This window comes from Anopheles funestus, chromosome 2RL, assembly GCF_943734845.2.
Source record: "Anopheles funestus chromosome 2RL, idAnoFuneDA-416_04, whole genome shotgun sequence".
NCBI classification, from domain to species: domain Eukaryota; kingdom Metazoa; phylum Arthropoda; class Insecta; order Diptera; family Culicidae; genus Anopheles; species Anopheles funestus.
In genome coordinates, this window is record NC_064598.1 from 96,908,586 (window position 1) to 96,936,478 (window position 27,893).

Below are 27,893 nucleotides of genomic sequence, written 5' to 3' on the forward strand. Positions count from 1 at the left end.
GAACAAGGTAAAGGTGAACACTTGATTTACAGTATAATCTACCTTTGTGTTGTAACAGTTTGTTTGTAACATCTAAAACACACATTTATGCAATATTGTAGGTTTCCTTGCCGCCGTACCCTTTTTCACTATCCTAAACCTTTCTTCATTCTAAGCATTGCCCCCATTTTAAAACGAATCCCACAAATTCTCTACTTTATCAAAAATATATCTTCCATCTGAGATTGGTTCACGAACGGTGTCCCGTCACACAACGATCATCATTATCAAGTCCTTCGTAATTAGCATGTTTTTGTTTTAGATTGATCTACTAACTTTGTCTCTACTGTTTGATTTTAGGTCAATAATGGATGAAGAATGACTAGGGAGTGGGTTTACTTTCTCTGCTCTTCTTCAAATCCTCATGCTATCTTTCTTATTTTGTGGCTCTTTTGTCATCTCCCTCCCTGTCTCCCTGGACGGCAAATTGAGCTGTCTGTGGGATCCCTGATCGCTCATAATATGCTTAGTATTTGCTTTCCTATGGTCACTCCTTCTTCATGTTTCCAGGTTTAAAGGATGTGTTGAAGGTGCATGTCTAAGGAGATGCAAAAGGTGCATTAATGTGCTTGGAACGTGTGTTCTCCGTTTGAAGTAGGGCAACAAATGACACTTGTTATGTTGGCGCTATAGAGTGGCAACTAAAGAGTAAAACGTAGTGGCAACTTAAAACCTCATCCTTTATTGATGATTGTAGCAGGTTCACTATTGTTAAAAACAAACAACCTTTTGTCTGATGCATAAATCCTAACACACTCTCTGTAAAGTGACTCTGGTGACTTAAAACTGTATAACCCTCCCATCTGTTCTTCCCTTAATCACACTCTAAATTAAACCTTTTTTTACAATACACACACGCACGTACACGAATTAATAACATTGAATTCATGGATGATAGGTTCTACTGGAAAACGGCCGCACGCTGTTGGAACTGTTGCCGTCGCAGGATACGCTCCTCCTCCATGCGGCGCCGTTCCTCCTGCTCCTGCCGGATCTCGTCGTGGAACTTGTTCGTTCGAAGCTGCTGTTCGATCTTGGCCTCGAAGAAATTCTTCGCCCCACCAACACCAACCTCATCCACGTTAATCTCCGTCAGGCGGGCCAACTGGCCCAGCCCGGAATCGGAAATGAGCTCACCGGCACGTGCCTTGCTGTGATGCGGAGACAGTGGGAAAGAAACAGAACAATGAGGCACTACTTCTGAGCCACCAAACCGCCGGGAGTGGGAGATTTTTTGTGTGGGAAGCGACATTAACTTACCGATAGATGAGCAAAAACTCGCGGAACGAAATCTTTCCATCCTTGTCTTCGTCCACCTCCGCGATCATGCCTTTAAGGCCGAGATGTGTCTGTGGAGCGCCCAGCTTTTCCATCATGATCTTCAACTCGGCCAGATCGAGGTATCCATCATTGCCGACATCGTACCTGTGAGGAAGTAAACCACGGACAGCAAGGTTAGTTACGCTACTTTATGATATTTCTACAATATTTTTAAATTGAACGTTCGCAAGGACTGAATCCAAAATCAAAAACGAACACAATTACAAGATTAATTCAAAGTATGTCTTCAGCATGCACGAGATTTGAATACTAATTTCGAGCCCATCCACAAGCCCATGTTTTATGGGCGACAATGTTTGCATGATATCACTTTACTGCTCGGTCGGTTTAGTAACAATACACCAACAATACATATGTGATAGAATGTCAGGGAGGAATTTGTTTCTTCTCGTTTTTTTATGAAAGAAATTCTTCGCCCATTTATCGTTGGGTATGAAATACAACACTTTGTTTATTGTGAGTCGTGTGCCCTAATCAACCGCAAAAGCCAGCGTGTCACCTGTTTTTTGTTTGTTGTTTGTGAAAAACAAATCTGCTAACCGAAGAAAAGCGTGCGTCGATCGTGTCGTGCTCATTCAATAACAAAACCATCCAATGGATGTCGTGAATGGACCGTAAATCCTGCTCGATGGTATTTACCTGAGCTTTTACCACCTTTATTTTTTTTACTTTCGTATCCAACATCTGACTCATGGTTGTCATTCCGGCTTTAGTGAGGTAACCTTGCCTGAGGGTATGGAATAAAGTGCGGACCTCAGAGGAAGGTGACAAAACGCACTCTGCCTGTGTAGCCACCTTCCTTTAGCTCTATTTATGTTCCCTGTAACCTGTTATGGGTCTTACAGTGACTAAACTTCTCTAGACAACTAGGGAAAGGAATTCCCAACTCGGGGAGATCCATATCTCCGGAGTGCTTCTCTGAACAGTAGAATGTCAACGTTCGAAATCGAGAAACCTGTTCCTAATTTTAATGGTGACATTTGGCGATCGTAGTATCGATCGGAACAATTAATTGGACAGAACATAATCTAAATTAAGCGTACGCGAAGAAGACCTTGACTAATTTCGAATGGGAAGCTTTTGTTTGTTCGGCGTCTGATCGATCGTTATGTTTGGTTTTGTGCGACTATATCGCTACCACATGCAATGATCACACGCTGGACAATTATGCATTTTATTCTCTGCCCCAGCTCCGGACGGAACTATGGATGAACACAACTTCCTGACTAACCCGCATCGACATTGTTCGGAACTTACTGACCGAGCAGCTACTACGCTGTCTACCGAGCGCAGTTCCTTCCCTCTTCACGGTTGGTCACCTTTTGTGACATTCGTGTGGACAACGCAAGACAACCGAAACCAATAAACTCGCAGTCATGCGATCACACCCATGTGACCATTTTGGAAGTGGCATGGTTGCACATGTACACAGCTTTATCGCGTCAGTCTTCTTTGTCCGGTGTGCAACTGTACGTGGAGGATTTTCGTTGTTTTTACTGTTTTCATTTTTTAAATGCATTTTATGAGTGTGTTTTTGTTGCCTTATAAGAAATTCAACTTGTTTTTTTCTCTCTCGTTTGCTTGATTTTATAATGAGCAACAGGTTTTCTTTGCGTTTGCATACGTTACGAGATAAATATTCTGACGAGCTTTGCTGAAAGACGTAAGTACCACGAACAGGTGACGAAATCTGTGGATGAATCATTCTAATGAATTAGCGTCTTCATGCTTTGTATGAGTTTAAGTATCAAAATTTATATCCTTAGAACACAAATACATCTCGAAGATGTGAATGTTATCCGAAGAAGAAGTAGTAGCTTTTAGACGAGATATTGAAGTAACTTCTCGGAGCTTCCACAATCCCCAATATTATAAGAGAATAATTCACGACAACCTACTGGTAAAGTTATCTTAGGGCGTTCTTCACATGGAAAGATTAGACGAGTCGTGTGCTTAGTAGATATCTCCCTCTGTACTCCATTGTACAACACTGAACCACCGAAAATGTATCCAATCAGTAAGATATACTACTTTCACATTCTTTCAAAATATAGTCATTGTTTAAAAACCGTAAAGCTAAAGTACCGATGGAATTTCAAATCAGTTTCTCACGATGCTCAATCAGCCGAAGACGCAATTCACATCTAAACTTCCGAGATGGAAAAGTCAATTTAAACCGCCGAAATTTTCCACATCAGATTGACCCGCCATCGATTATTGCCTTTCATCGATGGTAATGGAAATTCGTCGTGAGAAAAAAAGGCGGTAAAGCTCCACGGCAAAACACGCGGTCACACATAAGTTACGCGAACTACCTCGGTCCAGCACGCTCCGGACGCGCATTGCTAAAACGGTTGTGTGATCCGTATCCGCAGCAAACGGCTCGATCGAAAAAGTCACACACATGCGCATTTTATGGTCTTTACGGTGGAAAATGGTCAATTTTATTCCGAATTCGATTTCGACCTTACCGTGATGATGCGCTAAAACCTTCCACAACTTTCACGACAATAGTGTGTGTTGGAAGGAAGGAAGCTAGTAGTAGGTAGGCACGCAAATTTTTACGCAACAAATCGTACGATCTGCATACAGCACTGTGTGCCTGTTGGTCGGGAATGTGGAATTAGAAATGAAACATTAGATGCATCTTTCTTACCCGACGCACCCCATCTGCCGTGCCGTGGAGAAAGAAAAGCATGACATTAATGTTAAACAAGTGATCACAGTGGCACTAGGGGGAGTTATCCATGCCTTAAAATCGCAATCGGCCTAATCGCTTCGAAGCCAGCTGAAGCGCAAGAAGGAAGCTACCCGTTTAAGGTTACGATACGAAACGGTCCAGTTGGTTTCATAATTGGTATGCCGTATGGGAATGGGGCCCGTCCCAAAACCCACCAGTCCCTGTGATCGTTGTTGATCGATCGATCGACCGCTTGACGACTGACCGGGCCAGTTGGAACGTTGGACGATTGAATAATTGTCCCCGGCGGTACAGTACGGTGCCTTCGGCCGGTCAGAAAAGAAGCGCTGTAAAGACTGTTGCGCGATTTGAATACAACGCACCGCCACGTGACGGAACGGAAATGTAGACGAAGAAATTGGAAAAGAAAGCAACGCGTACACAAAAAGGGACACAACAAACGGAGCGAAGTTGACCGTTGACCGTATGGTCATGCATTTCTTATGCGAACATTATATGTCGGAAGGGACAAAGCAAAACGCCCAACCACTGCAATGCGCAGTACAGTAGTGTACGTGCTGCACATAACGCACGACACAGTACTTGCATATATCTAATCTTGGGTTGAACCGTTGGACCAAGTGCTCGGGTGTGCTGTATGTCCGATAGCCACCAAACCCATTGCGAACGCATGCTTTCCCATGACAAGTGAAGTTCACATCGGTGACAGGAAGCAATGGTCGAAAACAGAATGGGAAAACTAATTTCCTAACCAAGTCTCGTCGGATCCCACGCCCAAAATAAAACTATCAACTCACAGTACCGGAGAAAGGAAAGCATGTTGTCTAATACACACTGGAAGCCCTTCATTTCTTACCCGTCAGTTAGTGTCGATCGACATCGAAAGGTGCATTTGATGGTGGGTTTGTTTTTGATAGCAAATCATTTCGCCACACCCGCACCGACAGACAGTGTTACACAATTTGCAAATCTCGCTCTCTCTCTATGCTGTCGACGCGTCGTCTCCAGCTTCCTATGCTCCACTCGGGGGCGTTTCGGATATGTAATCGACCGATCCGAACCGTCACTCGGTCCAAGAAGACAGAAACTCGTACACGATTGCTCCAGAGCAGTAGCAAGACAGCAACACAAAAACCCATCAGTAGAAAATTAAGATTGACTGGTGGTACATTGGGCCGGGTTGGTGTTTGTGGTATTGGCCCCGGTAACACAACCGGTTCAGCTCAACCATTCTCATGTCACCGATTGGGCCAATCCTGCCATTACCCCGTTCCCAAAGAAGGAAACGCGGAAGAAGAAAAACGGTCCGGTTTCTTTCGGTGATTTCAACCGACTGACACAAGCAAACGTTTCAAATAGTGACCGTTTTTGTTGTTGTTGTTGTAACGGTCATTTTGCACGGTAAGGATAACGTTGGATTATAAATTAAGTAAATGGTTTAGAACTGGGGTGTGAGTCACGCGAATAATACAGTCGCGAACGCTCCCCGGGAAGGGTTTGCCGACAATGAAATAATAGCGCTCGCCATTATGATGTTTTGCGATTATTTTATGATGTTATCATAACCCCATCCAGCCGCATATAATTCACCAATGGAACAAAGAGAGTTTGGGACATATTCTTGCCGGAGACCCAACCAGAAGTCATGGTTTATGGAGGGATATCACTCAACTCGTCTGGGTGGTGTTTCATTTCCTTCTGGTCGAGTACTTTGGAACATGTACACACGTACACAGTAAGCAAAGTCCCCCGCTTCTTGGCCGGATGATTCAACGTCGTTTTCCTTGTTGTACGCTCGACAATTACCCGGTACGTACTCATGTGTACTAGCAGTCATTGGTTCCGTAAACTGTGCGTCCTTTCCTCTATTACGACTGCATTCGTCACCATGTGCGCTGTGTTTACGAGTGGCCTGTTTGGGCCGTTTGTATGATAACGAACAGCAACAACAACAAAAAAACGGGTAGCATGGTTTGCAATTCCTTCTCGCTGTGTTGATTTGAATATTGAAACTTCCTCTACCAGTACCACGCGAACGGCACAGTTGAAGGTAAACGGCAAACGGAGCTACTATTAATTAGAGGTATCATGCAAACGGTATGATTCATCCGTACAAATATCTCCCACCTCGAAGTGTATTAGTAGGAACATTGTAAGGCCCGTTTTGGTGCCGTGACTAGGATCATGCGAGTGTGTGTTTTGTTGATTTACAGCTAGATAAACAATTTGCTACATGCGTTGACTAACTGTTCTTTCGGAAGAATTCTATCTGAAGCCATTTCCAACCACTAATGAATCTTCGACTCGTCAAAAGGGTATTTATGATCTTCTCTTTTTATGGGGTTCTTTATCGATCTGTCGATTCTCCGAAAGTGTCATTAAAATTTGTCTTTTGATTTGACGTTATTTACGAGGGTCTAGTGCCGATGTGGCAGATGTGGCCATTGACTTCACTAAATCCGTCCATTTTCATTACGATTCGATAAGGTGTTCGTTTACCTTCACGCGAAGGCGTTAAACGTCACTTCCCGTGGAGTGTGTTACGCTTTTAGAAACGTCTTTAAAGCACTTAACTTCCAATGGTGGCAACATTTTATGGTATCATATTTCGATTAGCCGTGGTCACTATTCATCCGAAAAGAGGAGATGAGATTTTGGTGAAGACGAACATTACGCACCCCGCCACATCGGAATTGATGATGACGGTGCTCGCTGTAGAGATTAGCTTCCTTCGCCTTCAAACTGTTGGGAGCTACCGTTTTGCTCGGCCATTTCGGCCATCTAAAGGGATTTCACTTTCAAAGCATCAGTATGGAATTGGGAAGGGAAATTATGTTGTCCAAGGGAACGGATGCTTCCAGTGATTTAACTATCTGCTTTTGAACGGTTCACTCTTTCTTTTTTGCCGGCTAGTTCGTCTGACTAGACCGTACGTATATGGTCACACCATACCCTATTGGTAGTGTAGTTCAGGTTGACCTGCTAATGTACATAAATTACTCTCTCTTTCTCTCTCGCTCGTTCGTGTTGGAAGATAGATTGCAGGTTTAAAGGTTTTTTTTATTACTATTTGGTAGTTTTAGTACCTGACCTTCTCTATACGAATTTCTCTTTCCATGGCATGGCATGGCATTGACTGCAGCTATTGCTCTTATGGTCTAGTGCAGTGGTCAGCAAATTGGGGCTCTTTAACCTCTTTAGCTGATTGGTTGAACCTCTCACCCCACCAGGGATTAAAACAACATTTAGCTAAAAGTACAGAATTTTCTAATTGGTTTATTCGTATTTTCCAAATATCCTGATACGCTCCAGAGTTGGAACTGAAACTGTGATTGAAGTACATGTTTCTCACACAAAATTGACGACCTCTGGCAATGGACAAGTGGATTAGCTTGCCACCCTCCTTTATTCAGCAGTCTGTAGAAATCGATAGTAGTAAAAACTAAGCCATTCCCCATTCATCCCCTTGGCCGACCTACATTCACAACCCTCCCAATAGGGAGGGAGTAAAAATTCGGCACGGTATTAACGGAATCATTAAATTCACCATGCTTTATGCTCACTTTTCTATCCTCTTTGTGCGTTTAAAATGAAAAGTGATCATGTTATATACACCTACCATGGTCCATTCTCAATCAGGAAAAGGCAAACAGTCAACCGAACATGGCCCACCACACGAAGATATCAATGCGAAGCTGATCGCTTTTGTAACTCCCCTCGTGTGCATTACCGGGGATATTATGCAATGCAGAAATCGATCTTCGCAACAAGAAGGCAAAAAAAAACATTTTATAAAAACCACAACCAGAATCTGGCAAGGTCCCGGACGGCGCGACGCCTTTTAAATTTAATTAAGTGTGACTTGCTATCGAACATTCCCCATAAGGGGCTTCTTGCTATTATGTCGTGAGCATTTACAAACGCACACACACACACACACACACAAGATTGTTGTGAAATTTGCTGGAACTTTAGACCAATTTCTAGTCACGTTTTCACACCTCGAGGTCATGCTGGCGGTGGCCTCTTTTGCAGGCGACACATCGGCTAGAAATCCGACCGACGGGAATTGCTCATTGTGCAGGTTACATTATTTGATCCCATCCCCGGGGATCCGGGTTTGTGGTGCCGGCCAGCAGCAAAAATGGTAGCAGCAAAATCAAGTACAAATCGTGGTTTTGCGGTTTAGCGTTTGCGCAATATGTGCATATATAGCATTACCAATGCATTCCGACGATCGATGCACAATGCACAATCTCTGTTAGTTAATCGATTGCGTCTTGAATGTGGGTAAAGAATCACCGCACAAACCAAACTTTGGCTCGAGTGCTACGCATGAAGCGCGAGCATCGTATCGGAGGCATGGAATCGACAAAACGTTTTCAAGTACGTGCTCCAGATATTGCACAAACCAAACCGAACTTTGTTCGAAATGACCGTATTTATATGCTCGTTTTTTTCTCTATCGAGTGCATCCGAGTCATAACACCAAAGGGGAAGAATTGATGCAATTCAAGCGCGAAAATGCGTAAGCCTTCAAAAAGGGTAACGCAATGCACCGTTGCGTTACGGGGTGAACTCCCTCTTGAGTCACTTGGACGTGTGCGGTGTCGTTGTTTGCAGACATTGTTTTTTTTTTCTTTCCTCCAAATGCAACAACATTAGTGCTCTAAAACACGGTAACATAACTAACCAGAACGAGTGGTCTAAGTGTTTTGGGTTGTTCTTTAAAACTCTAAATAGTGAGGACGCTCAGCAGTGGAAGTAGATTAGATTTCAATGCACGCGTAGCCAGTGCACCAGTCGGCCATTTACCTATGGGACGGTGTTATTTATTTAAACAAAACATTTAAACAATTTCTCACCTTTCCGTCTCTGCATGTGACACAATGTGACGCATTGTGCGTATGTTGTTGTATGTAAAACAATTCACCAGAAACATCTTCCCGAGCAGTTATCTTTTGCTGCTGCTGTTTATCATAAAACAGTCCATATCTACTTCAAACACAACAAAACGTGTACACGCTACCTTCAAGGAAGGAACCATCTTGGTAGTTAAGATGAGAGTGAAATTTAACGTTAGAAGACACCGTACAAGCTTACAGCTGGATAACAAAACCAAACAGAATCTTCCAGGCCAGTCTTGATCGTGAGGTAAAAATACACATCCAAAGTACCACAAACCGAGCTAAACGAGTGAGACCCCCTACCTCATACGAACTTATGCTGTACGTACTAATTGTCACACGATCAAGAGCAATGTGGTAGTTAGTAAGTCATGATCGCCGTTTTAAAAAAGTGGATAAAACGATCGTGCAATACATTGGACACACGCTTTGATGAGGCGATATTCAGCACAAACAAGCACCGGATGGGAAGGGGAACTTGTATGTTCAGGTGGTTCTAGATTTGGCTGAAGGTCGTCACCCGGTTTAGCGGGTGTGGAACCGAACCCATCGTACGTAAATGGAATGAATTGTCGCCAGCCCCTGACGTCGCAACGGCGAGGGTCAGATTTCACCGGAACCATCGATCACCGCAGTCGGTCATGGTGGTACCGTCACGATGATGGCAACAGCTTCCGAGGTTTCTTTTTGATCGTACATTTCGTACAAAGCGCGTTCGTGCAGCTGAGGTGTGAAAAGACTCACTCACGACACGCGGATGATGGGAAGAAATTGCTACCTCAAAGCACCATAACTTTGATTAAGTTTATGGCATTCCTACCGTAGCTTCCTGATGATGTATGATGGCGTGATAAGGTCGTGTTTTAATTGGAAGTACGTTTGGGGAATTTGTCTGTAGCGATAGTGGTTATGTTGCAGATAGTTGATAGTTACTGATAAGTGTCTTGATTTCGTCCTTGAACTGTCTGAGTCTTTGGAACAAAATATGTCACCTGGCATTCGGTGTTGTGACATTACTGACTGGAATATATCCTCTGTTTGTTTGTTTTACAATGGTGTATCTTATATTTACAACATCCTGAAAATCTGGAACTACTTTTGTAAGTCTAAAGTGCGTTTCACTAAAGTTCTGAAACTGTTAAGGCCATTTAAAAGGAAGATCTCGCAAGAATTGAATTCTTGATTAGTTGGGAATGTTTTGAAATTGTTATTTTATATTGTAATGCTTTTCAAATCAAGATACAATACAATGTTGAGCGTAATAGAGGTGAGAAAAAATTCGTATCAAATTTAATGTGTAAATCTTCAACATTGAAGAGCGAGTATGTTATGATGCTACAGAGAGTGTCTACAATCTCAATTCCATATCATCTCACCATACATAAGCAAGTGAGTGAGATAACGAAGATTATGTTTCTAGAGCAAATGTGGATCATTCTTTAAACCTCGTAACTTTAAAATGCGCTCAAACCCTCTAATGGAGTCACTCTTCCATACAAACCATACGGTACCATGTGGTGGGATCTCGAAAATGTAGGTTAATTTTCACATGACATTGTCAGTTGCTAGACATTGTGATTTTTCCTTTCCTCCACTCGCTTACCTTCCCATCCTCTATTGTCACATTGTGCGTTGGCGCACATGTCGTTAACCTTTCAACTGATCTGCACAATGATACGCAAAAGAGAGATTTGTATGCAGATGTCTGGTTGCAGCATCACTTACTGGCGTTCGGCAGAAAGCGTAGCAATACATAGAAGGTGAGGGTAAATGGGGAGTCAGAGCAACATAATCAAAGGTTTTGTTTCCTTCGATTCGCCTTCAATGACACTCCACGTGCTGGGTGCTTTGAACTGTGACACATCTCTCTCTCTCCGGCATCATTGCAAGGTACCCGGGAATTGTTTGTGGAACGGAACGAGAGTACATCATCCCTCAGCCGAGGAGGAAATACGAGATGAAAACAAAAACAATAATCTTACTCGCCGGGGGCCATGTGCATGGCCATCGGCTCGCCATCATTATCAATAGTAAGGCGCGTTGTAGGATCTTTGCGTTCGGTGTTTTTGATGTTTCTTTTGCTGTGCTTCATCATCCGTTTGGGTTTTGTGCACCGATTGGCTGCGTACACACGACGGCTCATAAGACGTCCACAAAAGCCGAAGTCATACAAAATTTCAAAAAAATTGGGTCCTGTCCTGGACGCGTCCACAAATCGCGAAGCGAAAGAGGGTTCGGGAATTATACCTGGGATCTTCGCGAAGTGAAAGAGGATTCTGAAATTATACCTGCGATCCGCATTAGAATACCACGTACGCTGCATTCGGGGTAGCATTCGGTAAAGCGTTGTTTTGCTTAAGCGTGCAGTAAGCATAGAGGGTTTGTTTCGGCTTTCTACGAAGATACTTGTGGACGTGGCCAGGGCGTGGGCGTTGTGTGTGTACGCTCGCATTCGGTTGCAGTTTTACGAGCGTATGGTCAACTGCCACCATACCCGCCTGGGAAGTCTTTGTTACGTGCTCTTTGTTTTGCACACCGAATGCATTAATGCATCGGAATGCATCTCGCTTTGGCGTATCCTTACGATCGGCTGAAGCGAATTCTCTCGTTTTGTGTGGTGGGAACGAAGCCCAAAAACCAGTTCTACCTAGGCAGAACAATTTGTTCTAAGCCCAGCATCCGTGATGGCTACCATACCATGACGAAGGTGGCTGATATGTACCGAATGCACACAGATGACCTCTACACATGTGGCTCTGGCTGCACGAACGTGGGCCATGAACCTTTACATACTCTCTCTCCCTCACTCTCTGTCTCTAGTTCACGCGCGGACACTTTGTTCCCTGGACACAAAATACTCACTTGCTGAAGGTGGCTTGGTAGTCCTTGATTTCCTTGCGCGAGAACTCGTGAAACTCGGTATAGATGTTGACCACTTTGTATGTCGGCTTTACCTCCTGTCCATTGTCCAGTGCTTCGTTAATCTGCTGGCGACGGTTCAGGATGGACGATAGTTCCGCATCGGCTGACATTTTTTGTACTTTTTTGTTCGTTCTGCTGGTTTTATTTCACAACACAAGCAAAGCACACGCAACGGAGCTTTACGCGGAGGATAAACGAACACAAGCTCACACTGCACAGATCAATACGACAAGAGCCTTCAAGGACTTCCGTACAACCGTAGCAATTAAATTACAGCAGGTGTATTTTTTTTTGTAGCTTGTAGTTGTAGGCACTACTTTTAATGTCCTTTTTCCTTGTCGGTATCGTACAAACACTAACTGGATTGACCTGCGACAACACACACTTCTGTGGGGAAGTTAACGAACAAGCAAAGTGTGACCGTTTTCGTTGCCCGACGGGAGCGAAATAAACGTTCACTTGGAAGGTTCATTGCGTAGTAGCGCTGTAACCGCGTTGGTTCTCTCCCTCTCTCTATCTTGTGCTCTTGTGACTGGTACAGTAGACGGAATTATGTTTTAACTCCATGAATTGTGATTTGTTTTTACCTTCTTATTCCTAATCTTTTATCCTATTTTTCTCCTTCCATTATCTCCTTTCATTGAAGTCTCAAGTTCTTATACTTGATATACTTTTAAACATAATTTTATTGTTTTGTGATTTCATTGGAACAAAAGTTAAATATACATCATTTCTATGACATTTAAACGAAACTTCTCTCACTCTCTCGAAAAACTTCTCCCGCTAGGGGTTTGTTATGCTTATGCTGCTCATGAATGTTGCGTATGATCGCTATTGGAGTAAAACGAACATACCATTCGTCGCAATATGCTTCCCTTTCATGCCCTACAGATGGATTTAAACGCGAGAGAAGTTTACGCACGTCTCTCTGCTCACAACCGTTAACCGTTTCAATTTAAAAATTCATCAACAAGCCGTTTTGGAGCCAAATGCCTAGTGCTGTTTTCTTTCTTTCCTTTTTTTTAAACCGTACTTCTTGTCTTGAATATAGAAATGACGAATATGGTACAAATTCTTTAATCGCTTCAAGACGATCAAAAATGCCCAAATACGGGATCTCTTCTTGTAGCAAAGTAAAAGGCAAAAGAAAGAATCGTCAACACCCTCGAAGTACCCCACATGGCTGTCTGTTTGCGAAAAATGTCGCGAAAAATCAATACATAAATAAAGACACGTGGGTTGGCTGGCTGGCTGATTACCGTATGGAGGAGTAGGAGTAGGAACCTTTCTCTCAGCATCATCCCACTGTCTCGAGAGCACTGGGATGGGTGAAAATGGGTAGAAAATATTGCTCCCCTACTCTCTGGCAAGGTCACTTTGGGGTGGTAGAATCCTGCACTTATGATGGCACATACTGCGCTGTATGTTATTGGAGCATTTAATTTTCTCCCTTTCGGTACACGATGAGGTCACGGTGTCGAAGGTTAAATGGGTGGACGTAGATCGTGGTTCTGGAATAGGATTCAGCTGCGTTGTGTACGTGCGAAACGCATGAAACACTATCACTGGGCAAGTGTTTATTATTACCAGCCTGGCCAGCTTACTGGTGGAGTCCATTCTGGGAGAAATCTATTTTTAAAATCCACCATGTGGTAGCTCTTCCTATGGCAATCTATATTCTTTAGATGCGCATAATAAAAGCACCTTTTTCGAATGAGATTCAATCATGAGACATAAGTATTAAAAATAAAGAAACTCGTCACTTCAACTGTATTATTTATGATCGTTAATTGCCTGTTGGAGACCTTGATAAAGCTTTAATCTATATATTTTAATGCAAAACAACAACCCTCACCTATTATGAAGTACACTTAGTCACAGTCGTATTTAGTAAATATAATGAATCACAATCAATAACACTTAAATGACTGTTAATTGCCTCTCCGAGTGTTGTGGTTCGTATCAGCTGATAATGAGCTAGTAAAAATATTTTTTTTATGACTTGATTTGCAAACATCATTTAATTCTCCATTTAATACAAATAAACAAATAAATCAATTAATTGATAAGCAAAAAGAATTATAATTCAAAGATAAATAACACATTTTTATAACATTTTTTTTTATTCTATCGTCGGCTTAAATTTCTTTTGGGTTTTTACAAAATTTACAATTTGTGATTTCCTTTCTGCAGCTGCCACATTGTCTCTTGCAATGAATTCCATCAATATTGTCTGCAAATCGCTATAATCTAAAGAATTATAGCAAACTTCCATCACAAGCTCCGTCGTGCAGGACCCGCAAATTTCTTGATTTCCCGTAGAAACTGTTAACTTTGCACCGGAACTCGCAGGTGTTTCCGTATGTCTGCAAATCGGAACCACAAACAGGCATGTAGATCTTCGGACAGGCACACATTCCGTTGTATCGTCTGTATGCGGTAGTACCCGGGACGAATAAAGCTACCAGCGCCACCAGTAGCACAACAGCAACAGTTAGCCCACGCATCTTGGTTGTTAGCAATAGTTTTGTTACAGCTTTAAACTTTTAGGGAGTTTATAAACGATTATCACCTATCCTCAGCTGACGATCGTTGTTATTCGAAAGAAAGTCTTTCAGTACTGTATGTTGAATACTCAAAGGAAAGAACTTTTTATTTAAGACGTTATCGCACGCCATCCTGCTTGTTATCTGCAAGTCCGATAAGTGAACATGGGTTTGTTGTAGTATTTAACTCTTGAGCTACGCACACCAACACCATGTGGATCCCCATTGAATGCAAGCAAACGGTTGTTGATTTATTGTCACAACGTGCATGTAACATCGATTGCACTTACTTGATGTAATGGCCACTTGTTGAAGCAAAAGTTTATCGTACGGGACTGGTGCTAGTGATAACGAACTTTCACAAAGGTGTCCTTTTAGACAATCGGTTTGCACTTTTACGGAAGCCCCGATTAGTGCACGATTAACACAATTTACCTTGAACGACGTTTGATTGATTGATGGTGCACAAAGAAATCCTAACCTCGGTTTGGCGACTGTACGCAATGCAGTGACTTGAGTTACCAAATTAGTCGGACGCAAAACAGAGAGTTGCGAAAAATCCTTGATGTGTAAAATATAGCATTTATACATTAGAAGATTTGGCAGATAAAAATTGTGGAAAATCGGAAAGATAATTCGAATTAATCGAATTCTATTCGACACATTCCCCTTCATGCATGACTTCGAAATTAATTTCTTGGTCATCGTACAACGTATAATAGCATTAATGAGGTTGCTCATTTCTTTAGCCGGATGCTGTATTGTTTTATAATTGGAAGTTATAGAGTCAACTCGTATTGTATTTTGCATTTCGGACGACTTAAAGAAAAAAATACGAAAATTAAAACAAAATTATTGCATCTTTTAAGCAAGTTTAATGACTGTTTGAATTTTGTACTATACCTAGACCTTCAAAATTTCAAAACCTTCGAATACGCGTATAATATGTACTAGGTATCTCTAGAACTACCTATATTATTACTACTATACTATACGTCACATGGTCCTTCATGTATCACTCGTAAATTAATTGCTTTGCCATATGGAGCGGCAGCGTGGCAGTCTAGAGCACAGCGATTCGGGTATGTATAAATATCGGATCCACAAACGGGTGCGTAGGGCTTCCAACAGTAACATGCCAAATCTGGGGATTTAAATGCTGCAGTACCTGGAATGGCTAGGGCTACCAGCGTCACCAACAGCAGCACAGCAACACTTAGTACACGCATCCTGATAGTAACTTTGTTTTTCGGCCTTCAGGAAATGAATCAATAAACGTTCGTTAACTTCCGCCCAATGTCTTTAAACAATGAGTATTGAGACTTGGGTGCTTTGAATATCAGACTTTATCGCACCATTAAACTTGTTATATTGAACAACCAATAAGCATACATTAGCTATGGTAACTCTGGTATATTACGAATATTTCATGGAATTGGGAATAACGAATTTGAGTGAGCGTACGTCGCCTAGGGATTGGTTACATATCTTGCCATTTAAGTGGACACGGAATGCATAAATTACACTTTCGTTCGCTTAGATTTTCCTTGGGTTTCTGCGAACCGTAATGAAAACTTAGTGAAATGCTGGAGTACCTGAAAAGTATCGTTACCTGTAAACTTTTATTAGATTGTGTAGTTGATTGTGTAGTTTATTTTTACAACTTACGGCTACATTATCCCTACATTTGAAAAACAAACACGTGTGAGCTAATGTAATAGCTGTGGTAGCTCTGGAGTATTACAAACATTTCGTCGAAATCAAAATCACATATGTGTGTATTTCGAAAGAAATTGAAGTAAAATTGGACATTTCCACTCATTCTGTAGAGAAAGCGTTGGATGAAATAGAACAACAAATTATAAACAACGGAAACTAATTTTTTCAAATTGAATACTATCCGAACATGTGCAGAACAACCGTAAACGGCACATAGACGAAGTGGTCATCAATTGTAAGCGATTGTAAAGTTGGTGTATTTTAAACAGCAAAATATTACCAAATTATTGGATACGGTGAGTATTTTAAAGATCTATATTTTAATGTATTGTATAAAGAATAAATCAATAATAACATTATTTTGTCCGCTCTTTGCGCCAAGTGCCGTGGTGCGCAATCCGATGTGAAGCGTTTGACGTGATAGTGTAAACGTGCCTAGGCCCGTTGATTATTGGTTGGACAGGTTGGACAACGTTTGTCTCCAACAGCGCTTTTGGAAAATGTAGTTTTGGTTATAATGTAATGATTCTTTTTGTTTTAAGTGCTTTAAAATTAAATGAAACGAAGCCACATTATTGTAAGATCCAAAGGTTCTTATATTAATATAAACAATTTTCAAAAACAATGTGTTTGAAAAACATCGAAAATTCAAATTCTTCCAACTGCTTGTTGGCAGCACTGGTCCAAATGTCAACGGTGTCAATATCGCTAGTTGGGAGCGTCAAACGCGTCGGGAAGAAAATATGCGAGAAAAGTAGGTGGAAATTGGTGAAAATTTCGGCGTAAAATCTGTACGTGTGTGTGTCCAACGAGTGTTAAGTAAATGGTCAAGATGTCGAGCCGCACTGTTTGCTACCAGCAGTAGCATGTTGGTTGTTTAAATTGATGTAAGTAAACGGTAAAAGTATGGTTAGGAAGCATCAGGATATGGTGCATGCGGACGCCAAAACGATACGTGCACCGGGCGTTTGTACGTACGGTGCCGAGTGAAAATCGGACTGCAATGTTGCAATAGATGATGACTAGCCTTGCGTATTCGGGGTGCGTTTAAGTTCCGGGTGTGTCCCATTTTGAATTCGGGTTGTAAATCGTAATGTGATGCAATTGTAAGGCCCAGAGTAACAGGATAGCATCTGTGCATCCTGCCGAACTACACCTGTGAAAATTCGCAACATATCAGTGTATGTGCATGTGTTCCATATGTGCGCGAGGGCGTTTCTCATGACAGAGCTATGGCGAGTGAACCTTTTTGGCTGGAAAGTTTTATTACCCATACGGAAACTTTGCAATGGTACAGAATAATCGAAATATTTGCCCTCCATTTGGGGAACCGGTTTTTTTTCCCCCGGAAGAGCCTTCCATCAAATAATTTCCCTAATGGATTTTGCAGCGGCAAAATGGAGTGATAACTAATCGGAATCGTATTCACGAATCACGAATTTTACTGCGCGATAGAGCGGTGGAAAATGGTACTTTATCTATTAATCATCGTCCTGCCAGATGGAAATGCATTTTTCCTTCCCGAGCGACCATTCTCCGCCAACATCAAAGTCCTTCCGCGAATTGTAATAACAAAAGCATCCATCTGTCAAAAGCAGCGGCATTCCCGGAATTATTTGCATTTATTTTTTTTCTTTGCAAGAGAAATCGCCAGCGAGAGATGTACCTTGTGGTGTGTGTGTGGAGAGAATGAAACGATATATTTAAAAAAAACATATAGTAAGAGGCTGTGGCAAGAGCGAATTCCGTACCGATCCGAGCTCCACGGTTCGGAGACGATAAGGGATGCGCATGTGTTTGACTGTGTTTATGCGGCTGTGCGGCGACGACAATATTGGCGTGGCAATAAGGGCCGAGCAGATTTTCCAATCTCGGAAATAGATGTGTGTGGCCTATGCGAGAACCCGTCCCTCAGTACAATATCGCGGTGGCCCCGTTGTGACCGTGAGTCATTCGAAGAATTTCCGGAACCTGGTACTGCTGCTGGTGCGCTACCGAAAGCCTGCTTAGAAGCAATTGCATTTCTTGTGAGTGTGTGTATTTTTGCTGCCAATCGAGGTTGCCATGAAGATTACCATAGCTTCACAAATGTCCTTCGGCGGGTACTACTGATTATGTGCCCGGTGTGTACGGGAATGCGTGTGTTGTGTGTGTTTTTATTGGACCGTAAGCAGATTGTACAGCTCCCGGTGGAGTGTACCGGGTAGTTTTGGTGCATGTGCAAATGCACACCGGCACAAGGGGGCCATCTGGAAGATGCAGCTTTGATGAAGAGCAGCTTGACATATGGCAGCAACATACACTAACGGCTGTTGTAGTTTTTTCACCGGATTTTCAACGTTTCAAAACGTGGCACTCGGGTATATCTGTTTCAGAGCGGGTTGGTACATGGGCGTTACATAAATTGCATAAAAGTGCACGACCGAGTCAAGGCTGCTGCTGCTGCTGGGTGCAACGTGAATCAACTCTCGCAGGAGAGTGCCCAGCAAAAAGCGGTGAAGAAAGTGATGCTGCGTTGTGTCGTCGGCGTAGGAAGAGAACGGCCTTTAGGACAAGGCGCACTTGAAAGTGTGCGCAGCCACACGGAGTTGCAGCTGGTAGACGGGGCCAGGATGCTCGTGTCCAGCTGATTTCGTACCCATTTCTCGTGACGAGACGTGTTGATGCGCAATATAATACACCGTAACGATTTGCTTTGCTATAAGGGACGATAATCGAGAACAGCTTTGCTACTTTTCCGCTTCAAGGCTGCACCAAAGTAGATGATGAACCGCTTCGAAGTATATCAGAGACAAGCCAATGAGGAGAAGCTCGAACCCAATCAATCATACAGCGTGGAGCACAGTCGGGGGACATGGAATTTCTCTACCACTACCTTCCGGGGGTGCCGTTAACTCCACTGAGCGAAAGACACTAAGTGGCAGGAACAAGCATTGGAATGCGAAAGAGGAAGGAACGTGATTGAGTGCGCTTATGCCGGCTTCTTGTGTTTTTTTATGTTTCTTCCTCATTGCAGACAGTGTATTCAAACTCTACCATAAGAACTCCTCTACTGCCTAGCCTTAATGCATTAGCCAAGTGTGGATTATTAATCAGTGTCGTTACCATATGCTATCGCCATTACGACGAATAGCTTCGCAGAAATCCGCGCCAGATCGTACCCCTGGGTGTCGATTGGAACCACGAGCCACGAAAGCACAGAGAAAGAGAGACGGAGAGTACACGGGCATGGATTAGAAAACATAAATAATGGTATTAAAATTTACTCTAGATCATCCGGTTGGTGATGCGTGTGATATAAATGGGTACAAAAATGCTTGTAATAGCCATGCATTCGTGAACTCAAGGAGCAGCATATCGATTGCTAAAAATTAACTTAATACCTTGCTGGATGGATAAGTGCTAATCTCAACATATCCTATTCTATCTTTTGTACGAATATTTGTAGGTTTTCTTTATGCTTCATGGTGCCTAATCTTTCCCGGAATAGTAAATATAGAACAGAAGGAACGTACACGGATGTGTTGCCGGGAAGGGTGAGCTTCATATTTGCAATTACAGCAACCCCGTATCGTAGTACAGCGGAGGGTGTAATGTGATGCGCTACTACGCTCGTGTGTATACCCGTATCTCTCTCTCTCTCTGTGAGCGCACATCCTTTTAAAATGGGAGAGATCGAGAGAGCGAAAAGATTAGATTTTGATGATAAGTGGTTTGTGAATTTGAATCCCGAAATTCACACGCATCCTTTCATCTTCCTCGCGCGACTGCATTTCACGACATGCATCCTTGAAAATATGTTTCCAGAGATTCTCGTGTACTTAAAGGAATCTTCTGTCATCATGTGGATTGATCCCACTGACTCATGGCATGTGATTGCTTACATATGGAATAGCAGAATCCTACACGCAGCAGTGGAATAAATTAAATTCATTTTTTTTCTACGCTCTCTTCTTAGATTGGGAAAATCTTATTATGTTTTCATTCACCCTGAATTTCACGAATTTTGATGTTGTTCCGGGTGTTCAAAAACGTATTTATTAAATGTGTAGATAATGGGACAGGGTAATTCCCCAAACCTGCTGTAAGATTGCTTGTTTTTGCGGTCAATTGTGATTAGATAAGGAAAGCATGAAGAAATTGGAACAGTACGCACATACAAACGCACTTTTCATTGTTTAGGGTTATGCCGGGTCGCGATAGATTTCCGAATTAAAAACCGATCGGTACTAAAGCCGCCACCTTTCTTGACCCGTGCGTTAATTCCTGGTCCAACAATGTGTTTCTGGAACAGTAAATAAGCACGATTTGGAGCAAAAAAAAATAATAACACAAAAGTAAGGAAATCCCCAATGCAAAAAAGTACCAAACAATTCCCGGAGAGAATCCGTTTGATGGCGATAGTGACGCAAATTTGGGGAGTAGTGACGTGTGCTTAATTCATTTGATGCATACAGGGCGAACATGCTGTCGAAGCCATATCGATGCGATATCAGCGATTATGTTGTGTCTGTTGACACGTTCACGTTTCACACACACATTACCACCACGTCATAGATCATGGGAAGGTCTTGGGTGAAAGAGCAAAACCCCGCAAAGCACCCAGTTTCGGTAGGCATGCCACCGGTTTTGATTGCGTTGAATGCGTGGGTCAAATTTGGTGGAATATCTTGCATCTACGGACAAAAATAGACCTTTTTGTCGACGTCACATCCTGGTGATTCCTGGGATGGAATAGCAGCCATCGTCGGCAGCTGATGCACGTACGTCGTTGCTCTGATACCAGTTCCTCTGGTTGTAGCAGTCCCATAATAAATCATACGCGCGCACAGTGGGCGTGTGGAAATGTTGCGCTGTGGAAGGGGGATGTAAGCGTAAGCGGGAAATTGTGCGCATAAAAGTGCGATAAGAGACAGCCCCCTGTCAGCAGCGAACACCGACAGCGTTGTGTGCGCCCAAAAGCACACCAACTGTCCGACTGGTTGCGTCTGTCCTATCCTGTGTGTTTTGCTGCGCTAAGTATAGCTGTACTACATCATCCTGTTCGGTCGTGTAACTAATTGAAGTTTCGTTTTTCTTTTGCAGACAACACAACTCGAGACAAGTGTATTTGCATTTGCATTATCTGAAGTATCAGCCCGATAGTTACGATACACCTCCCCCGCGGTGTGTAGGTGAAGATATCGACAAATAACTTGCAACTAAGTGACACCGTTCGGCGGCATGTGTGACCCTTTTCCGGTGCCAAAAGAATAAGCGTGTGTGTGCGTACGTGTCGAACAGAAATGGTGAACAGATTGTGACGGCGTAGAATGATTGACCACGCGTATCCTTTCGCAATCGTGCCCAGCAGCAGTGGTGCGTGTTGCGTTTCATAGGAACCACGGCCAAAGGGCTTACTTACTCCATCATCCCGATCGTTTGTCGTGTGCCAAAGGTGGGTGGCATGTCCTGCCGAGTGTTTCGATTTGTATCGTGTCCGTTACCAGCAGCTGTTACCGGCTACTAGCCACCAAATCATCGCGTCATCCACGCCACGTAAGTGAACGCGTTCAACCGTTTTGACGGCTACAACGGTGTTAGTGGCGCGGTTCGGCCGATTGATGAATTTATCTGGTGTGTACCACCCGTCGCCACTGTATTGTCCGCCGCTTCCGCCACCGGATCGTGTGTCCGATGAAATGCGCCGTAATTAAAGAAAGAGCACGCGAGAGAGAGAGAGAGCGAGAGCATACGACAAGAGGCTGTGTCCACCGGTGTATGCGTCCGCAGTAGGGTTTATGAGATCGCGCGCGCGCGCGTTCCATAACCACAGTTAAGCTTGGTATCGTGCTGGAAACAGGCGTCCTCCATGCTTTTGGTTGGTTGGCCGTTCGTATCGATACGTGTCCGTTTGTTAGCTGCTCATCCGCGAACTGTTGACCGTGAAATTATCGTGTGTGTGTGTATGTGTTTGTGCGTTTAAGTAAGTGTATTCGTTTATAAACAAACTCTATTGTGTCTATTCGCCCTACCGAGACGCTTTTCCCCCCCGCTATTCACTGGTTGCTGTGCAAAATTTGTTTCCCCTATTTGTGAACGCGGGCTTAAAGAACGGAATAAATCACGGATAGTGACGGCAGAGCAGGTGCCATCCGCAAAACCAGATTTTCGATGGTAAAGGCACCACTATTATCGACCGCTTCCCAGCAGCAGCACCAGAAGCCCCAGTGCCCGAAGGAGATCATCCACCAGCCGTCTTCGGTGGCGCTGTCCTGCTCCTCGTCCACCTCGCAGGTGTTGATACAGGCACAGCCCCACCATCAACACCATCACCATCACCTCCTTCCGGCCCATCCCGTGCAGCTTCAGCAGCAAACGCAACAACAGCAGCAGCAGCAGCAGCAGCAACAACAGCAACAACCCCTGTTCAGCTTCCCTCCTCCGCTAACGGCAGCTGCAGCGGCTACTGCGGCCTACTATCCGATCGGCACGGTGAAGAAGCATCGGCGTGTACAGATACAGATGGCCACAGAACCACCGGTCGGTGTCGGCACGGGCGGTATCGTAGTAACGAAGACGGCAACTTCGGCCGCCATTGCCGTTGTAGCACCCACGGCACGAAATGCCGTCGCCATGGCTACCGGTTCGCTGAACAGTTGCATTACCACCGGTACCGGTGCGGGACCGGCCACGGTTTGTAGTGGCGCCGGCCCAACGATTGGTGTACCGTCGGCCACCAGTCAATCGCAGCAGCCTATTCTAACCCTCGCGCCTAGCACGACGGTGGCCACGAGCGGCGGTGGCATCAAGGTGAACCAACCGACGCTGCAGCACCAGCGAATTCAATCGATGCACCACATCCACCACCATCACCATCATCAGCTGATCAACGGTATACCGGCAACGGCCGGCCAGCGGATGCCAGCCAATGCAGCTGCGGCGGCCGCTGTCGTTGCGTCTACCGCCACACATACCACGCACAATCCGGCCGCCGGCTGGCCAATGGTTGAACCGGTGTTCCACTTTGGGCCCGGCTTTGAGCTAGAAACGCGCCCGTTCTGTCCGGCCCATACACCACCGTCGGAGCATGTTGTCCTGTTTCACGTACGACCTGGGGTAGCCGTCACGTTTCAGATCGCGGGCAATCGGGAAACTATACGAGGTAAGTGAACTCCTTTTTTTCTCCATCTTATTATTGTTTGATAAACTGTTTCGGATAGAAATTGAAATGCAATCCGGAATAATGCTCTCTAAAATTGACATTCGAATGTAATGCGCGTAATCGAACGGAAGGGCTTTATTATAAATCCAGATGGAATTTGGGGGGGTGTGAAAAAACAAACCACTTGTGGCGCATACTGAACGTAAATACGAGCACTGCAGGAGTTCGACAAAAAGTCATTTCAATCATATCATCAAAAATAAGCATCAGGCACAGCCCCAAGTACGATAACTTTTACCAAATCGTTCATGGCCTGATAATCGGTGCTTTGATGGTTCGTTTGGGGACCGTTTTTTTATGGTGAGCTGCCACACAGGTGCCACAGAAGGGAACCACCAACGCATCACGACGCGTTAATTGTTTTATGTTTTCCCTTGAAAACGATAAAAACCCACCACCATCATCGCCTTTAGTGGAGCGAATGTAATAGAAAAAAAGCAAACATAAAAAGGTGAAATGTGGTGACAATTTGCGTCAATCTAAAAACACAAACACACCTTCCCTGGGCCCGATTTTTTGTTGTTGTTGGGAGGGAGAAAAGCGATTATTAATGGTTGCGTCCCCTAATCCGGCAGGATCAAACAGAAATTTTTTAACGCCTGTGAATTTTAATAGATTCCCCGGGAGAATGTCCGCTGCATCTGGTGAAGGGTTTTTTTCTGGCTTTGCAAACAAACCAAGGGTAAATGTTTTGAAAAGGAGGCAACTCCTTAATAGACTATTTGCACAGAATTCGTGCCGCTGGAATCGCACACTTACCCTTGAAGAATGGAGACAAAAGCTCGCGTCCACTTGAGTGTAAAACTTGACATTGTGGGAAAAATTATAGCTTAAATTAAAATCTGTTCCCAACGATCAGTTTGGTGTGCGAAAACGAAAAAGAGAGAGAGAGCCGAAAGAAGGATTAAGGGATGGAAAGGAAATTATGCGAACAGGTCGCCGTCAGCAACAACGAAAAAGTTCGTCCAAGTTCCTGGCCGTACAGCAGCAGGTTGCTGTTGATGGGGCGCCGAAAGGTGATAAATTTGATTTTCAAATGGGTGTTGAATCCGGTCCTGTCTTCGTCCGTTCGTCGACCCGCGGTAATTCTTGCACACAACACACCGAACCACCCACCTTGTTTGAGAGAGGTGGGCGCGTATAATGAAGCCACAGTAGTCATTCCGAATGATGTCCAGAAAGTCGTCCAGCACGCGGATCTCGAAGCATTCGTGTACCCGTCCGTCGTGCGCCAATGCTTCAGTACAATGAAATCAAGCTGCGGTCACTTGACGAAAGGTTAGAGCAGGAATTTAATCCACAATTTCCGGCACCGTAAGGATCCTGTTGTCGAATCGAAATTATGCCGGTTGATTTTGGAATATGTTTATGCAAACATTGAAGAGGCAGAGAAAAAAAAAGTCGATACAACAAAACGCATTTGCAAACGGTGCAAATCTGCACTGTTGTCTGATTGCCACTCTTCGTTCGCGTTTCTTCATTGGCTGTTTACATTGAATTTGAAATTATATTTGCTCTCGGAAGTGTGGAGTGAGCGTTCGGCAAACAATGTGTGCACATCACATCGACGATTGCCGTCCCAGGCACAACCAAACCAAGGTTGGTAATGTTTATGCTGCTTTGGGAATCTATCAATACGATTTGCGATCAATTTTGGGCCAGCTGGGTGAGCGGTTTAGCATACGGTGGCGAGACACTGGTCCAGTTTACTGACGACCCTGAAAGTGTGTCGGCTGCGTCATTCATACACAGGATATGTGCAATATGTTTACTCTCCGATACCTCCGATAAGCCTCGACGCCACGGCACGGCAACACAGGCGCAATTTGACTCGCCACGCAACACGAAGCTAGCAGGAAATCAATTGGGAATTCATTTACACGGACACCACACCGGGGCATTCGGTGAAACTGCGCAGGCAATTTCCAATACCCCGTGCCGTACATGATCCAAAACCGGATATCCATCGCCATATCGTGAGAGGCTTTATCGTGAGACGTGTAACTCGATGAGCTGATAAATTGGTCCTTTAGACACGATGACGACCGAAGCATATGGATATTGAAACTGTTGGAGAAAAAATTGTAACTGGATATCGACGGACACGGAACGAACAAGGAACGGTTTTGGTGACGATGACAACGGATCGCTTGATGAAGTAGCTGTCCAGTAGCAGCGAACAGCTGCGCGATTCGTGTGTGTGGCCAACCGACAAAGGCGAGAGCTTAATTTGTTGAACTAAAAGCCGTAATGAATTTGACCTTCGGTTCCTATTCAAATCGTTCGAACCGTGGTGATCATCACCAAGAAACGGACACGCGCATATCAAATCAAAATGCAATTGTAATCGATACCGTGGCGGTAAGATGTATCCGACAGAAAATGGGAAATAATACCGAGAAGGTGAAATGTTCCAGCCGGAAAATGAAATAGATTTTAATTCGCTCGATAAAATATGTATCTTACCCGCAGTCTGGAAGTTGGAAGGAATGGAAGTTGTGCGATCGTACGATCCATCGATGCTGGGTCGCTCGTTCTGCATTCATAGCCACTCCATAACCAGTTGCAATAAATCTGATCGTAATAAAATCGTTGTATTAACCCCGAAAAGCATACAGCGAGAGCTGCAAAGCAAAAGCATAAAATGCCGCATTTGCTCTTCATCAACGGGAAGGCGAACGAATGGCGAATTCTCGCGGTTTGCCGTTCAAATTAAGATACGGAGGCAACTTGTTGCAATCTCCCCGGTAGGCCGGACGCAGACACCAACAGACACACACAGGCAACAAAACAACCATCCGGATGAATATTATTCCATGGTCGAAAACTGTGGCGAAAGGACAAGCGGGCCAAGTCGTGGGAAGAACCGGGGGAACGATAATCTGCCACTCGACTTCCTCGTCGGATAGAATATGCGCCCGGCCCCATGTCTTTTATGGGCCATAAATCGTAAGTTACAGTTGTGTGTGGCCGGCGCACGGTTTGCCGAGCCGCAGACACGACGCATTTCGACGGCTGTCTTTGGCTTTCGGCGTCGCCAATGCTGCTGTTAACGCTGAAAAGCTCATTTTGCGAAAGGGGTTTTCTCCTATTTGATGATGGTCGTCGCCGTGAAAAGAGCGATGATCCTTGTCCCGCATGCACCGTGTGCAGTTGGGTGGATGGTGGTTTTTGGCTGGTCGCGCTTCCCTTTTTGCCGAGAAGTTATTCGGCGCGCATATAATGGGTGAATCTGTGTGTGCATCCTGTTATAGGATATGTATTATGCGCGCCCCGACAACAGACAACAACAAAACGACATTTGAGATGGTGGAGATGATTGAGGAGGAGGGTTTGGTGTGGGTATAACATGGTGCCCAGCGGCATTTTGAATGCAACACAGCGTGGCGTTTTGTTGGGATATATAGTTGGTATGAGGCCCCGAAACAGTTCCACCTTCGCGGTGAAACCTCTCGGCTAGAATCATAAAGGTTTTTTTTTTTCGCACACGAGTAACATTTTTTTTTGCGGGAAATAAAACATCGTTTTGTTGTCTGTTTTTCTTAGTAAGGGGATAAGGGGGATTTGGGAGGATGGGGTATTATGCACGTGAGTTGTAAAAGTGCAGCACTGTGCAGTTCCCCAACGGCAGGAAGAAACTCATAAAAAATGTAATTATTGTTAGTTTGATGAGTTTAGTAGAAGGTTAACGTTCCCCATGGCGTCTGCAGAAGGTTGGCTAACAAGTAGCAACAACAAGATGGTGTCTCGTTTCCTTTGGGACCGATCTACGATCAGATTCAGAAACATTGGACCGGAGAACTAACAATTCTTTAACAGAATTTTGTTCATTTGTTAGTGTTTGGACTACCACTAGGTAATTGGCTATATGAGCTATAGTTTTGATGAGATTTGAACCCTAATCGAATACCAAAAATACTAGCGTTACTTCATTATTAATCGAGCTTTTATGCACTGCTTGGTGTAGAGAAATATGGATCGTCCTTAACTAATATCGTTATATCGGTATAAAATGATGAGCTTTCAGAGGGATCAATTTTCCCGTTAATAAAATGAGGCAAGTTGTTAGTACAAGCTTGAAGCTCCAGCAGTACGAAGTAGCCCGGACGATGAGGAAACGCGTCAGTATCTCTAGCACAGCACGAGGAGGAGCCTAAACCCATCAAAATATTAAGTTTCCACGTCACGAACTTCCAGCGATAATGTTCTTAAAGAGATGCCAGGTTCTCAGTTTGCTGCTGCTGCTGCTGCTGCTACGGGAAGAGATTCACATGCTAAATATTGTCACTGAATGGCATTAATGAAAGCTTGTCATTGCGGATCCATCCTTGGAGGTGTTCATGGTGAGTGACATACGAAAAATGTGTTGATACGTTACGGTATACTGTGTTTGGTGTTATTTAAGCTAATTCGACAAGCACCTGTTTTCATTCCCTGCCAGGAATACAGAATGGCTGCTAGAAAGCTAGACACAAGTAACCTAAAAATGTGTGATGAATATACTTTAAATGTAT

General features: G+C 43.9%; 2 protein-coding genes across 2 annotated transcripts in view; one reads left to right on the forward strand and one right to left on the reverse strand.

Moving 5' to 3' along the window:
- Positions 1-14: 14 nt before the first annotated feature.
- LOC125763595 (EF-hand domain-containing protein D2 homolog) lies at positions 15-12,368 on the reverse strand. The gene is made up of 3 exons (XM_049426933.1): positions 11,851-12,368; positions 1,300-1,464; positions 15-1,190 (listed from the first exon to the last, which is right to left on the reverse strand). Exons 1-3 carry the CDS (start codon positions 12,018-12,020, stop codon positions 941-943), a joined length of 585 nt encoding a protein of 194 aa, XP_049282890.1. The 5' UTR covers positions 12,021-12,368; the 3' UTR covers positions 15-940.
- Positions 12,369-16,857: 4,489 nt separating this feature from the next.
- Positions 16,858-27,893, forward strand: part of LOC125763355 (fibronectin type-III domain-containing protein 3A) — a 46,791-nt gene continuing 35,755 nt past the window's right edge. The window contains exons 1-2 of the mRNA XM_049426412.1: positions 16,858-17,062; positions 21,261-23,319. Coding sequence (XP_049282369.1) covers positions 22,329-23,319 — 991 coding nt within the window. The 5' untranslated portion in view covers positions 16,858-17,062; positions 21,261-22,328. The remainder of the gene's footprint in view (positions 17,063-21,260; positions 23,320-27,893) is intronic.